Source organism: Passer montanus, unplaced genomic scaffold (assembly GCF_014805655.1).
Source record: "Passer montanus isolate IOZ18808 unplaced genomic scaffold, ASM1480565v1 scaffold25, whole genome shotgun sequence".
NCBI classification, from domain to species: Eukaryota; Metazoa; Chordata; class Aves; order Passeriformes; family Passeridae; genus Passer; species Passer montanus.
The window spans coordinates 7106257-7122103 of NW_024367149.1; the positions used below are offsets into that span (position 1 = coordinate 7106257).

Here is a 15847-nt window from a genome sequence, read left to right on the forward strand (position 1 = left end):
CCACATTTCTGGTACATGCACCTTTAAATTTAGACATCAAGGGAGAGTAAAGCATGTAAGCTTCATGGAATGTAAGTTCCTGAGTTTCAGAAATGAAGATGATGATAAGCCCATGCTGTTGTTATGAAGAAATTGAGAAGTAAAACACACTTCCTGAATTATGCATGATGTGTGATCCAGCAGGAGCTTGAAAATAATCTGATTTGACAGACTGCATGTTTTAATTAGCTCCTTGCCCTGAAAGACAGAAGATGACTCTGCAATGGGTTACGAGTGATCTTGAGTTCTAGACTTACATACCAGTGGACAGTAGCCATTGTATTACTCTCTTTTGTATGCACAGCTAAATAAAACATAAAATTTTACTATTTTTTTCCATAATTAGTCTTTTCTGCTAAGTGTTTGCATGGAGGACTGGATTTTTGAAAAAAAATCTCCTGTTTTTTACTCATTGCTGGTTTGTACTTCCTTTTCCTTGCAGTGGCACAAGATCCTCTCCTTCATATTGTTCATCCCAATATATAGTAATTTAGGATCTCCTTTTTGGTTGCATACATCTAAAATTACCACTGAAACTTCTTTCTGATTTGCTCCTGTTTTATTCTCCTTTCTCCAGAGTTTAAGTGTTGTGTGTTTGCTCATCAGCTTCTCTCCATGCCATGACTCAGGATATTTGAGCAATACTACAGAGTTTCTCAGCTGTGAAGGATCCTTGAAAAAATGTCATGCCAACCTTTGTCCTAAGAGGAGCTTTGGGATTAGAGTAATTCTAAAAGTCTTCCAAACTTTTATAGTGGTACATGTAAGATGCAGTCAAAAGTTTCAAAAGACCTGTAAAGGAATATGTTTCTTATTCAGCCTTGAGCATTTAATAAAAATATTCAAAATAAAATTAAATTCTAAACCACAGGGAAAACAGCTCCTCAATTATTATGGCATGCTCTATTAGAGCATTTTATTTTCTGTTTTGATCTTGAGTTGCTGGCTATGGTGAGTTGAAGTATTAAATCTTCAACTTGCAAATATGTGAGTTGCTGACAATTAGGAAGCCTTGCTGATATCTGTTGGGAACATGAGTACTCATCCTCCTCTACTGTCAGACAGAGGAGAAGAGGACATTAAGGACTTCTGTGGATTTGGCAGTGTGTTTTGCCCTTGGCAGAAACTTGCAGAAAAGCTTGGGGGCTTGTTGCATTCTTTTATATAGTAATAATAATAATTTTAGATATTAGACCTAAAGATTTGCAGCTGACCTTTTCTGAGAAATACCTTCTGGAACAGACAATGAGATCTCATTTAGAGTGGCTGTCAGCTTAGTGACTATGAGCTTAAAAATAAAAGGTTCTCCATATATCCTGGTACATCAGTGAGTGAAATAACAATAGTGATATAAAAGGTCTTTTCTCTCTTCAGTTGGAACTCATGAGCACAAAAATTTGTTATGACATTTTTCAGTCTTGCAGTGTCTCACTGACAAATACTCTTTGCATCATTGACTTTAGTAGCAGGACTTTGCCTAGGAATAATTATACATGTCTTCATCAATTGTTTGCTAGAAGCTATGTTATTATAATGTAAATTAAATACATTATAAATGGATGTGCAATCACCTGGCATTTTGTAGAAAACAGTGCTACTTTTTGAGACTCCTGAAATGCAGCTGGTGATCAAGGTGGGCAGCTTTTCCATTGCTTATGTTATGATCTGTGCATCTGTGCACAGTAAATGATGTGGCAAATCATCTGTTTTCCTTGCAGAAAGAGTTAATCAACCTCCCAGAACACAGGACAAATCTAGGAGTATGTCAGATGACAAGTGTAGTTATCTTGGGATTATTTTGCAAATGGGCTTTTTACTTTTGATGCATGTTACATTAATTTTCTGTAAAATTTCTTGCTTTGTGTATATCTTTAACACATGCCTTAGTCTAATTATATTAAATAGCAATGTATTTATGTTTATCATGATCACCTTTTAAAACAACCATGTATCAAATTTTAAGTTGACCTTGAAAACTTGAATTCTGCATTTTGCGATATTTTAATGCACAGTCCTTTCCTATCAATAACCTAAGTGCAGCTGTTGCCCATTATAAGTGCAAAACTGTTGTACCGTAAATATTTATAATTAGTGAATTTGTAAATACAAAATGTTGTAGTAGTAGAAATAAAAGTGGTTGATGTTTTCCTCAAATCCACATACTGTGGGGATGGTAAAGTATTGTTTTAAATTAGAAACTTCCTCTAATGTGTTGTATCTCTGGTGGAAAAAGGCAGGTTTTTAATTGAGCTGTCAGGTCTAACACTGCTTCATGCTGCAAAACAAGGTTCTCACCCTCTCCTCCTCCATTGCCTTATTTCACAACAGTGAAAGCCAACTCTGAAGAGAATAAAGCTGTTTTGGATGATGTTCAGTGAACAGATCAAGTCAAGGTCTCTGTGGTTTATAGGTTATGGCACACATTTCCCACCGAAAATGTCTGCTGGTAGTGAATGTTTGGGAAAAATGAATCAGGGTGTCTTGTTGCTACAAGACTTTGGTAGTGAGGAGTCCATGTTACTGCTGTTAGGGCAAAATATTACATATTATGTGAAGATAGTTATGTAATGATTCAGGGCTGGGTTTTTTGCTTTGGTTTTGGGTTTTTTTCCCCCTCATTTCTCTCTTGTCATCTTCTTTTCTAGCCTGAGAGCATTATCTCTTGATGAGACTATTTACTTCTGTGCATTTTGCTGGATTTCCAGTGGCTGCCTTTCAGGGAAACAAGGATTATTAAAGTAGACATTTTAAGAGGCAGCACAATTCAAGTAACACCCATTAAGTCCCTTAACAACTTTTACAAGTATGAATCTTTGAAGCATCTCGAGAGGAATGAGGACTGACACAGAGTACTGCTAGCCTACGGTACATTAAAAAATCAGAAGCACGGGGAGTTTAAACTCCTTGTTCAAAGCCACATGAACTAATTGGTGGTAGCACAGATCTGAGAGTCAGGTCTTCAGATTCTGTAGCTGGCCTTTTTGGTTTCTCTAGACTGGTTTATTTTTTAGACTGGTGTCACAGCAGTTTTTGCTCTTACCATTATGGTGATCCTGATAGGCAGACACTCTAATGTGAGAGACTGGAGTTAATAAAATCCAAAGCAAGTTTGGGGAAGTTGTTAATCTGAATGAAGCAAGTTTAAGCACACAAATTATTTTTATTCCTGGAGAATACTTTTGATTTATGTCTGTAATGTATGTAAAATTTGATTTACAAAGGACTTTTCCCCTTAAATCAGGACGATATGTAAGGGAGCACTGGTGACTGAAGGTTAAGCATCTGATTGTAATTTGTTCTCTGGCAGGTTTAGACAAGGATCTGGTGGTTGTTCCCTGACAAATGGAGAACTATTTCCAAGCAGAGGCATATAACCTCGATAAGGTTTTAGATGAATTTGAGCAAAACGAAGGTGAGTCATTTTGTAGATGCACATCAGATGTCTTCTACAGAGCACAATATAGAAGAGGGGGAGATCTGTGATACCCTTTCTGGGTTTGAGTTGCCAGTTAATCTCAGAACTTACAAAAAACATTTTTTTAATTTTGCGTGGTACTTGTCTTCAGCATTTCTTAGTAGCATTCCCTTCTGCTTCCATTCATCTTGTTTACCTTTGTAAAATTTCTTCCTCTTTTAATAGCAAATGTATCATACACTTTTAAAGAAAGGTTTTGTGAAGCTTAATCTCAGTAGCAATATTTAAATCATTTATATTAAACAAATCAGGCAAAACTTATTTTAAGCTTCTTTTGCAGAAATGTTTTATTAGGTCACATAAATCATATAATGAAGGTTATCATGTTCAAAGCACTAATTTTTTTGCTTAGTCTAATTGGTAATTTTTTGCTGTCAGGGAAGTTGAACTGTTCATTTTATGGGGGTGAGAATCTTTCCAGGCACTTCTAGCTGTCTGAAATATATTAATCAATACTTTAAAGCTGCTTTGCAAATTCAACCTGATACTAACTGGGGTAGCTCTAAACTTCTTGAGTTCCAGTAACATTATGGAATTACCCTACTAATGGTTGACCAAGGATGTTGGTTATGACGGGTGAGCTTCATTTTTGTGCCTGTATTTGAACACTTCTGCCTTTTCATTTGGGACATTCTAATGCAGCAGGATTAATAGAACCTATAGCTTTAATATGGCAGTAAATTTTGTTGTTTAAACCCTTTTTCAGATGCCGCTGTTTCACCTACTCTGCTGGGTGCAAAGTGGAATCAGATTCTAGATCCGCCTTCTCGTCGCCTGTCATTCAACTCGGCTGTGGCCAACGTGGATGAAGCTACAACTCCTAATGAATGTCAGCAGAGATTAAAGTCTTTCTCCTTGTCCCACTCAGTGACTACACCCACAGGAGGAGGGGATCGCTGTGCTAATGGAAAGGATTTTAGCATAAGCCCAGAGACCCCAGTCATGTGGATTGATGATCAGGCAGCAGCAGATGATCAGTTGATTAAAAGAAATAGTAATCGGGATGATCAGTGTAACTCTATGGAAGCTGGAGAAAAGAAATGTGGAAATACAGCTTGCTTGCCAGAGGAGAAAAATGTGCTAGTGGTGGCAGTCATGCACAACTGTGACAGAAGAACACTACAAAGTGGTGATGTGGTGGATTGTACAAATTACAACAGTCAGTCCCTAATGGACTCTATTAGCTTTACACTGGATAATGAAAACCGACAGAGTGACCAGTTCAGCGTTACTGTAAATGGATCCACAGAAAAAGATATTGATACAGAAAAGCAGGTAAACAGGCTGTGCACTGAAGATGACTCTGTAAGTCACCTGATTAATGCTTCATCTGAAAGCCTGACCGCTGCATGCCCCTCCTCTCGATTAAAGGAGGATTTTAATATGAATAAAGATTTGCTGTTTTCAGAAGCTACAACTGCAGGGATCAATGCAGTGACTCTCTTACAGAGACCAGTTGATGGTACTGCTAAAATGCAAGAAAATTGTGCATCAGTTGAAAATTTCACTAGTAAAGCCATTCCTCAGAGAACAGATCTAGAAGCTAAAAACTCTTCTGGTTCCAGTAGTGGAAGCTTAATTGTAGAGCAGGAAACAACCCAGCAGTTGCAGTCTAGGCTATCTGGGCTCACCGAGACCTGTCAACCTAACGTGGCTGGAAGTGGCAGTTACAAGGAATGTGTTGCAGAGGATGTTAGTGCCACTGAAGGCGAAGTCATTGAATGTGATAAAAATCTCGGCACAACGGAATTGCACAGCATGGCAGAATGTTACCCTGAATCTCAGGAGATGACTAATTGGGAGCTGACAAAGTTGAATGAGATGAATAATAAGCAAGCTCTAGGAGAGAATGAAAGACTTTTACAGACCAAACAGCCTGATGATGCATGTGGGAATAGCAAAGAAGATGAAGATGGGGCATTGGAGGCAGGCATAGACTTAAAAGGGTCTGATACAGATGAGCTTGGAGGGTCCAGTCTCTCTGATGTGATGGCTACATCAGCAGCAAGCTCTCTGTCTAATGGTTGTGATTCCTATGGAATGCAGAACCCAGTTGTTGCTCATGTTCCAAAGACTTTACCCTCCAAGGAAGACTCAGTAACAGAGGAAAAGGAGATTGAGGAGAGCAAGTCAGAATGTTACACTAATGTTTATGAACAGAGAGGAAATGAGGCCACAGAAGGGAGTGGTCTTATTTTAAACAGCACTGGCGACCATATAAAGAAAAATTATTTGCATAATCTTTGTAGTCAGGTTTCATCCATGCAAGGGCAGACTTCACCAAAACCAGTGACTAACCTGCAATATATCAGTGTTCCTTTTGGTGGTGCAAGACCTAAGCAGCCCACAAATCTGAAACTGCAGATTCCGAAGCCATTATCGGACCACTTACAAAATGATGTTATTCCCCCAAATTGTGGAGGTAATAGTAAAAACAAAAATGTCTTTGGTAAGACACAGTTAGGGGATACAGCAGACACGTTTCCTGGTGAAACATCTTCAAATGCCTCTGGTACTGGTTCTAGTGGGGAACATTTGGACGAGTATGAATCTGGAGTCTCTAATAGTTCGTGCCTTGCAGTAGCCCCAGATAGTCCAGATAATGATCTCAGAGCTGGTCAGTTTGGAGCTCCAGCCAGAAAGCCTTTTACGACTTTGGGTGAGGTGGCTCCAGTGTGGGTTCCAGACTCTCAAGCACCAAACTGTATGAAATGTGAGGCCAGATTTACATTCACCAAAAGAAGGCACCACTGCAGAGCCTGTGGGAAGGTAAGTTCATATTTTGTGAATAAGCTCAAAGCACCCTTTTTTTCCTGATACTGCACAACATCTCATCAGAGGGCTTGCTAAGCTACTGGATATAGTTACCTGTGACATCTTTTCCTAAAAAGCTGTGTCTGAGTGAAGCAAAAATGGGAATTTCTGAGCTCTGATCTATTTAGGGGGCCAGTAAAGAATAACTGATTGTTATTAGTCTAAATGAACAGTTGTATTTGTTGATTGCAATGATCATCATCCTTGGGTTTGTGTCAGAACTTTTATAAAATGACTAAGTGCAGGAAACTGCTTTACAGAAATTACTGCATCAATAATCCCATTAAAGTTTCTGAAACAAACTTGTGTATTGGGAGTGGGCTGTTGGATTGCTGGCATTCCTGCTGGTTTGCACAGCTGATCAACTCAGTTCTTCTTGGTCTTCTTTACTATTCTCATATTGCTTACATTATTTTAAATAGTACTAACACGTTTTTAAACATACATTTGCTCTTGGGGGGAAAAAAAAAGTGGTTAACTGTAACCTGGTGTATGTCCACATGGTGAGAAATGTCATAATGAAGACAACTAAATCATGATTTCTGTATCACTTTTTGTTGTGTAAGAAATGCTTTATTGTTATGTTTTAACATTTTACGTGTGTGTCACTAAGTGAACTCAAATTCTTATGTGATGATTTTATTGTAAATTATTAACCTGTAAAGTATTCCAAATATCTTTTACTGAAATATATGTCAGTGACATAAGTAGGAACTCAGGGAGAAAATGATGATTCTAAATAACACTTTTGTTAATTAGGTATTAATGAATATTGTAAAAAGAAATACTAAAACCAACAAGAAGTAGAATAAAAATAACTTCAGTTCGTTTAGGCCTCGTTCAAAGGTTTCTGAAGTTGATTAAAAGACCTGGCTGCTATGGGTGATAATTTTTGCTACAAGAAGAATGCAGGGAAAGCAGAATAATGAGGATAAAGGACCTGAAAGAAGCAAATGTATCAAGAGAGCTCAAACCTTTATGCCAGCTGGTTCTGGAAGCAGCCCAGCAGAGCCCCCAGGCTTGCTCCTGTTCCCTTTAGGAACCAGAATGCACAGCACTCAGCCTCTCAGTGCAGAAATGCTGAGCAGACACTTGGAAAGGCTGAGCAGACACTCCTGGTGCCCTGCTCCAGGACTTGCAGTTGGTTCAGCCCGTGCTGCAGCAGCTTGCTTGCAGTGGAAGTCCTGATAGGAGCCAGTAACCACAGGTGATCAGTGAGCATCACATAAAGCACATGCCTGCCTTCAGTGTACTTTTGGTTTGTATCAGGGGCCTCATTCTTCTCATGGCAGTTAAGGGGAACCTGTAAGGCATGGAAGTTAAAGGATTGTCCATGCTTTTCATTTTGATATGTTAATTTATACTGTTATTTTTTTGGGGTTTTTTTTCAGTTGGACAAATTTGACTTCAGTTTTCATGTGCAGTAATTTTTTTAACTTATTTTTTGTTTTAAACAAGTTTATTGGTTGGATTTAATTGCTTCTCTGTAATGACTGAAACTCTGAGTTGCACAAATGAATGCAGAAAATTAAAGTATCAGTAAATGACAGAACATGCAACAATGGGACAAGACAAAAAATTTCTATGTGTTTTTTTCTTTTTACATTCTTCTGACAAATCTTGAGAGGAACCACCAGTGCCAGTGGGATTTTTTTGATTATATGTGGGAAATGGATACAATAAAAAACCCCTCTGCTCAGTAGACAAACTGACTCAGTAGACTTAGAATGGATTGTTTTTAGAAGCTTTTGTTAGCAAATGTTTGTCTGGGCCAAATCTGCACAAGTGCAGCCAGAAGATGTGGCAGAAAGGACTCATTAATAAGTGCTAAGGATCAGTGTAAGTCAAATAATACTTAGCACTTTCTGCAAATTGCCTTACAGCCCTCAATTCCTGTAATGATTCTGGGCAGAGAGAGACCAAAGCTTTGACAGACAAGTGCTGATGAATGTGGCTGCAGTGGTTTGAGAAATCCCTGTTCTCACTGTCTGCTGCTGCTTTCTGGTCACCAGCCCCAGAGCAGTTGAAAACTTCACTGGTAAAGCCATTCCTCAGAGAACAGATCTAGAAGCTAAAAACTCTTGTGGTTCCAGTAGTGGGAGCTCAGTCATAGAACAGGAAACAACCCCCAAATGTGTAGGTAACTCCTGAACCACAGGGATGCTTCCACTGTTAAATGCCTGGATCTCACTGAAAGAATTAGGGAGACAACATCTTCAGCCCTTGCCGTTATTTGTTTCTAGGGAAGTCATGGGATTAAATATTTTGAACACAAGCTTTAGCACAACAGTTTCTTGTTAAGCTTTATTAGCTTAACAAGATCGTGACAAATCATTTTAGAATGAGTCTGTTTCATTTGGGAATGAACACTGCATTTAAAAATAGTGGAGTGCTAACTGTGAAGTCTGGGTTTTTAATTTCAGGGTAATAATTGCAAAGTTAATGGATGATATGAACAATTTGGATTGATAGAAAGTAATACACTTACAGTAAATTTTGAGTTAAAATTAAGAACCTGATGAATATATGGACACATGTATAAATTATATGTTATGTATTTATGTACCTTCTGTTGTCAGATTAAATCATCATCCTTGATTGGAAAACCAGAAAATTTGTATGCAATCTTTTTTACTGACAACCAAAATGATATTTTTCTACTAAAATACTAAAAAATCAGCAATTCCACTAGCAACTAATGTTTTAACAACTCCTAGTGAACCTGAAAACCCTAGTAACATAAAAACTTGCTTTGACACTGCTCTGTTGTTTTTTTATAGCATGATGTACTGAGATAATGACTTGGTGATTGTTAATAACAAGTCTGACTTGTCAGTTGTGCTGGATTGTGTTCCCTGCATTACTGCTGCTCAAGGCTGATGCAGCCTGAGAGAGGAGGTGGGGATGTTCTGTCATTGCTTCTATTTTCTCTTTTAATATTTAAATCATTGCATTTGGGAGCTTTCATGAATATGTTGTTGAAAAAGGGTTCTAAATTAGATATTAATTTGTGTTGGGCCTTCATTTATGGTTGGTGACATTGATTTTTCCATGTTCAATACTGAATGAACTTTTGACTGGAAGTTTTGCCCAGAGAACTGAAATGATGTCAAATGTCTCTAAAATATGCTGTGATGTTGTTATAAATATTCCCTAGAATACATGTAAATTGGGTTAGGATGTAAGTGCAGAAATCAGATTTTTTGAATATATTTACTTTGGTTTTTTAAAGGTTTTCACATATGCAAAAGGCGGATTTTATTTTTGCATTAAAATTCCAGTCTATGCTTAATTATATTTTGTTTTTGAAATGTTTGAGTTGTTATAGTTTGAAAACATTAAAACTGGTTCTAATGAGACAAGGCTGAGCTTTCTGCACAGTTGATTTTCAGCTCTCATGTTTAGTTCAGAACCTGTATTTGCTTATTTTGAACACTTGCCACTAAAAGTAGTTGTAATTTGGTGTGATCTTTAACTTGGTTGAAATTTAATTAGGCTTAAACACATTTATGTATAACAATCCTGTGTAGCTTCTTGTCTGTATTACAGAAATAATGCTGCTGGAGTGATGGAATGCTTTTTTTAATTTAGAAAGCATTATAGATCATAATAATGCATAGTGTATTACAAAGATAATATCCACCTGTGATTAAATTTTGAAATTCTCTCTTGATAACTGAACTCATTTGTTAGGCAGCTGCTGCTGTTTCTAGATCTCCTGAGTGTGACATTACCTTTCTGCAGGAAGTGGATTTTCATCAGTATCTTCACATCACTGGAAAATAACCCTGAGGAACTACTGTGTTTTTTTTTTAAATAAAGACAATATAATTATTTAAAACTAATAAGAAATCATTAAGGGCACGTGCTCTGCAGGATTGTGAGAAGGCAGTTGCTACTGCAGGATCATATCTGCATGCAAGTGCACAAGCCATGCTCATGTTTGATGGTTGTGCTTGTCTGGAGGAAGCCTCAGGACTGTTTCCTGCCCAGGACTGGGGAATTTTTAGAGCTGGTTCAGGGGAGAGGGACCAGCACTGCAGCTGCATCTCCACAGCACTTTGTGCTCCCTGGGCTTTGCCCCAGCCCCTTCAGCAGCCAGGGTGCACAGAATGCAGTTCCTGAGTTCTCCCTGCTGTTGTGGTACTGTGGTGGTTGTATTCATGCCAAAAGGAGCTTTTTTATAGAAATGGAGCAAGATTTTTCTTGCAGTACTAATGTCATTCAGCTTTCTGAAAAGTCTTGGTTTATGTGTTTAACACTTAAAACATTTTGATAATCACTGTTGGTCCTCAACCAAGGATAGCTTGCTAGATATGAGGAGATTAAACAGCTGGAGTTGCTATCAGAATCACAGAATTATTTAGATTGAAAAAATACTCTTGAGATCATCAAATCCAGTCTTGCCTGATGACCAATCACCACCTTGTCAACCAGACCCTGGCACTGAGTGCCACATCCAGTCTTTCCTTAAACACCTCCAGGGACAGTGACTCAGCACCTCTCTGGGCACCCCATTCCAATGTTTAATCACCCCTTCTGTGAAGAAATTCCTCCTGATGTCCAAAAATTCCTTGTAGTGTCCAATTCCATGTAGATGAATTGTACTGCTGCAAAGAATTAATTAATTGTTTGAATTAATCTGTGACATAGCAGTATCTTGTATATATGGAATACTTGTGCATTGAATTGCTATTTAATTCTAGGAAGTACTCATGCTTTTTCTGAGACTGAAGTTAATTCCCAAATAGTTCATTCTGTGAGGGATTGTAATGTGGTAGGTATTTATTACCCCCATTGTCATTTATGCCAATCAAATTTTAACAACACCACAGTGCAGTATCAGGATAAAATGTGTTTATGTGTTCCACAAAATAATAATCAGGATTAGTAGTACAGGCACCCTGGGTAGGTATTGGTCACTGTGGCTTTAATGGGAAAATACTGATTTTTTACCTCTGTATTTTGCATTCCAAGAGCTTTGCAGACACCCAGTTGTGCAGGTCCATCAGTGTCCCATCTCTGTGCACAGCCCTGAGCAGTTTCCCCTGTGTTGCAGGTGTTTTGTGCTGCGTGCTGTAGCCTGAAGTGCAAGCTGCTGTACATGGACCGAAAGGAGGCCCGAGTGTGTGTGATCTGCCACTCAGTGCTGATGAACGGTGAGTGGGCAGGCAATCCACATGTGGCACCTCACTGGCTTTGTGTGAAGCTGCAGTGAGAGCTTTTGAAAAGAAAAATATCAGAATACTTCATTTGTATGGGTAAGTATTCTAAAACAGTAAAGGTGCTTGAGAGGCTGGCGTGGAATCCCTGTGGACAGTAGGAAAACTGGTAAGGTTGCAGTGAGTTTGAAAGCTTTCATTTGGGAGTTTTGCAAAAACTGTGACTTTGGGGTTGATTCAGAAGTGTACTCTGTATCCTTTGTTGCCTGAGTAGATAACCTGCTACACATTTAGATGGAATGCCAAAGAGTAGAGTAATGCAGTTGTGCCTGTTCTAGATCATACACTATAGGAGATTGGGAAAGTAGTATTTACCCACAAGTTAATCCAGCTCCTCTTCTTAACTCCTTGGTGCTAGAGTAGGAGATCCTGTCTAAATACAGCTCCCCAAATGTGGACAGCTGAGCTTAGATGGTTACATTCACACATTCCAGGAGAGTGTCAAGCCCAGGGGAGTGCTGTGTCTGAAAGCCTGGTGAGAGCATGGGACACAGGAGAGAGGTCACAAGTAGTTCTGAAGTTCACATGTAGAACTGGTAGGAATTCTATCACCTCTGCTTGGTGTAAGGAAAAACTCTGCTTTTGACCAGCAGGCTGTGGAGTGTATTTTGTGTGTGGTTCTTTACTGTACTGACACTTCAGAGCTGTGCTATAAATATGGGCAAACACAGAGCACTCTCTTGAGGCCTGTGAAAATCTCCAGAACTTCCCACACTGGCGGTTACCTCTGGGGATGATCTGCCCAGCTGAGTTATGTCCATGACACTGAGACAGCTGCTGCTGGAAGACTCAATGTTCAGTTCTTCTGTCTTGAATTGGGAAGGCAGAGAAATTGGATTAGGTTGAGAGAGGACCCATGTGGGTGCTGAATTCATGAGATAACCTGTCTCATCCTGAGAAATTCCAGGCATTTTGGCATATTAGTGCCAAATTAGTGGGAAAGTGAATGGGTGTCCTGGTCCTGGGGTATAAATATATGTCTGGATCACTGAAACTTGATGCCAGAAGTGAATTCAGTGGTAGAGAAAGGTCTGAGAGGTGCATTCTAACATGTAAAAAGTAGAATGAGAAGTCAGAGAAATTCAGACTCTAAATGCAAACTCTTAACTGTTAGGATTACTGTTCAGTAATTATCAGGATGGTTTATTATGGAATATCCATTGCTGCAATTGTTTAGCTAAACTTTGGAGACTTTTAGCAGAGATTCTAACCAAGAATTAGTTAGGAAAATTGTGGTTTGTGTCAGCATCACAGAAAGCAATTTTGGCATTATCTTTACATATTACTGCATAGTGGATTATTTGGGCTGTTTTCAGAAAGATCTCTTACTTTGTTGTTTGAACATCTAAACTAAACTTAAGGTCACAGCTTTATTTTTTCTCCAAAGAAGTTGAGTATTGGTTCAGGTTTGGTTGAAAGTAACTGAGTGTTTAGTCTTGAGATGAGAATATAAAAGTAGACAGTCTCTGTTATTAAACAGGAATATAATTTTCTCAGAAGAAAATTCAAAAAGATGAAATGCTTCAAAAATATTAAACATTAATTGCTGTGCAGTGGTAGGTTTTAATTATTAATAATTCTTTACTCTAGGCCAAATGTGTAAGGTGACAGAAAATTGTAGGGTATAATATCTAGAAATTAAAAACTAGTCCCAGTAATGATGCTGAAGAGGTTCTAAACTGTTACATTTTGGGATGGAGAAATGAACACATTTCAAGGTGTACAAGAACAAGGAATTACAAATACACTTAGCAAAAGACAGCTGGCTCTGTCCCGGTGAGTAGGATTAATTTTCGTTTGGGGGAAGGGAAGAATCTGTAAATATTTTGTTGATGCCAAAGTGTTGTTTTAAAAAGACATAATAAAACTGATCCTATTATACTGATTTCATTTGAAGGCCTCTCTGTCCTGTTGCCAGGGCAGATGCACATTAATGGCAGCAAACAGTGCCACCAGTGCCTGGTTCCTTCCAGGCCAGTGCTGTGCTTGCCCCGTCTCCCTCTGTTCCTGTCCCTGCTGCAGTGCTTTGTGGTGGTGCTTTGGGTTGGTTCACCTGCAGCCTGATTGCATCCCACCCCTCCTGATCCCTCCAGGTTCTTTGTCAGTGCAGCTTTTGGGGCTTTTGTCCCTGGCAGTGCAGCAGGTTAAGCATTAATCTTTGCACAGTCCTGGAAGCAGGGGTAGGAACTATAAAAGCAGTTATTATTTCACTTGATTGCTCAGAACCTGGTTTGTGTTTGACTGGGGTGTGAGGGGAGGGTTGTGTGTTTTCTGGCACGTTTCCATGGCCAGGCTATGTGTTTCATCAGTTTCAATGCTATTTTTAGTGTATTTTCAGTTGGTAGATGTGCTGACTCGGCACTTTGCTCCATTTAAAGAAGACTTTAAGAATGCTCTTTTACTTTTCTGATAAAGGAGCCCTGGACGTGTAACTTTGTGCATTTTTAATACTTTCTTCTTTCAGGACTTTTACTATAACTGGTACAGAATTGCTGTTTAAAAAGTGCTTTGGTTCAAGTAATTTTCTCAACTGGAATGCCAATACCTTTTTCATTGACAGGCATTTCACTATTGGTTTTGCAGGTTGATGGGGGAAGCAGGAGGGTTTATGTTCTGTTGAGTTCTGTTTGGCCTTTTTTTGATCTTGTTATTTCCACGTTGGTTTTCTAACAATTTGCAACTGAAGGAACCCAGGGATGTACATGCCCTGAGAGCTTAGGTGCCATGATATTTATGCCTGACTCAAAGAATGCATTTATTTGTAACACAGTGATATGATTGTGGGTGGAAACACACACATGAATTTTCTGGCATCTTGCTACAAGCCTCCCTTAGAGGTGAAAAAGAAGTAGCACTGTGGAAATAGTCTGGTTTACTCACCAGAGATTTTCCTATGATATTGTTGACAAAGATTATTTATGTGTTATTTTTTGGCCAGTGATAGTCTGGTTTACTCACCAGAGGAGATTTTCCTATGATAGATATTGTTGACAAAGATTATTTATGTGTTATTTTTTGGCCAGTTTGGCCAATTGAATTAAGATTCAAGTCATGTCTTCCAAATTAATAGCGTAAGGTTTTTTTTACAGTTAAGAGTAAAAGTTGCTGATTTGTACACAACTGCCCTGGACACAAAGAAATGCAGGGTGCTTTTTATTATAAATGAAAGCTAAATCTGTTAGAGTATTTTTTGGGTTATGAAAGATTTGTAGTAAAAATGTCTATGTCTTCATGCACTGTGATGTATTAAATATATATATGTACACACTGACTGTTTACAATTAAATCTTTGAAGAAGAAAGAAAATTAAGCATGAGGAACTAAGCATCACTCAAATCAAAGTGTATTTTAACCCTTTTCAGAAAATACTTCTCTATGGGCCGATATTTTTATTGCACAGGGCCAGTGCAGTTTCTCTTTGTGCTTTTCATGCTTAATTGCAGTCTCCTGGGCTGTTACATGGAGGGAATGGTCTTTGGGAGGTGGCAGGGTCCATACTGACAGCTGAGAACTTAACACAGTGCTTTGGACTGTTGGATACCTTCCTCTGTGTTCATGGCTCTTGTTCTTTGTTTGCTTTAGCTCAAGCCTGGGAGAACATGATGAGTGCCTCAAGCCAGAGCCCTAACCCTAACAATCCTGCTGAATACTGTTCTACTATCCCTCCTTTGCAGCAGGCTCAGGCCTCGGGCGCCCTGAGCTCCCCGCCTCCCACTGTCATGGTACCTGTGGGAGTTCTGAAGCATCCTGGAGCAGAAGGTGAGAACATTTCCTTTTTCTTTTAGTTTACCTGTAGCAAGCATTTGGAAAGAATAGCTGCATTTCATCCATTCCAAATAATGGCTAATGCAGTGAGCTATTCCTGCCCTCAGCAGGGACATCAGGTTTTTCAGGACATGTAAACTGTTCTCAGTGGTTGTGTCTGTACATGATGCTGCCATAGGGAATGCACTAGGTGATGTCTTAAGTTCCTTCCAGTCCACATTTTATATTTTTTTTTTTCCATTTTGCTGTTTTATACTCAGATTTTCCAGTTTCCTAGCCAGTGTTGCTGTGAGATGTTAAATGCTGGTTTTTTACATTCTCTCCAGTGGCTCAGCCTAGAGAACAAAGGCGTGTTTGGTTTGCTGATGGGATTTTACCCAATGGAGAAGTTGCCGATGCAGCAAAGCTGACAGTGGCTGGGACAACTTCCACGGGAACCTTAGCAGTGTCTCATGATCCATCAAAGCCCATGGCCAACAACACTTCATCAGCAGAAGTAAGGCAGTGTTTGGTGTTCAAAATCCTGTGTTTG

At 39.0% G+C, this 15847-nt stretch overlaps 1 protein-coding gene across 2 annotated transcripts in view; it reads left to right on the plus strand.

Annotated features, from left to right (window-relative positions):
• Positions 1–15847, plus strand: part of ZFYVE9 (zinc finger FYVE-type containing 9) — a 41365-nt gene that overhangs the window by 1385 nt on the left and 24133 nt on the right. The window contains exons 2-6 of one of the 2 annotated variants that reach the window (XM_039711308.1): positions 3347–3451; positions 4221–6283; positions 11388–11487; positions 15133–15309; positions 15642–15811. In XM_039711308.1, the coding sequence (XP_039567242.1) occupies positions 3382–3451; positions 4221–6283; positions 11388–11487; positions 15133–15309; positions 15642–15811 (2580 nt within the window). In that variant the 5' untranslated portion in view covers positions 3347–3381. The remainder of the gene's footprint in view (positions 1–3346; positions 3452–4220; positions 6284–11387; positions 11488–15132; positions 15310–15641; positions 15812–15847) is intronic. The other variant, XM_039711309.1, reaches the window with a different exon arrangement.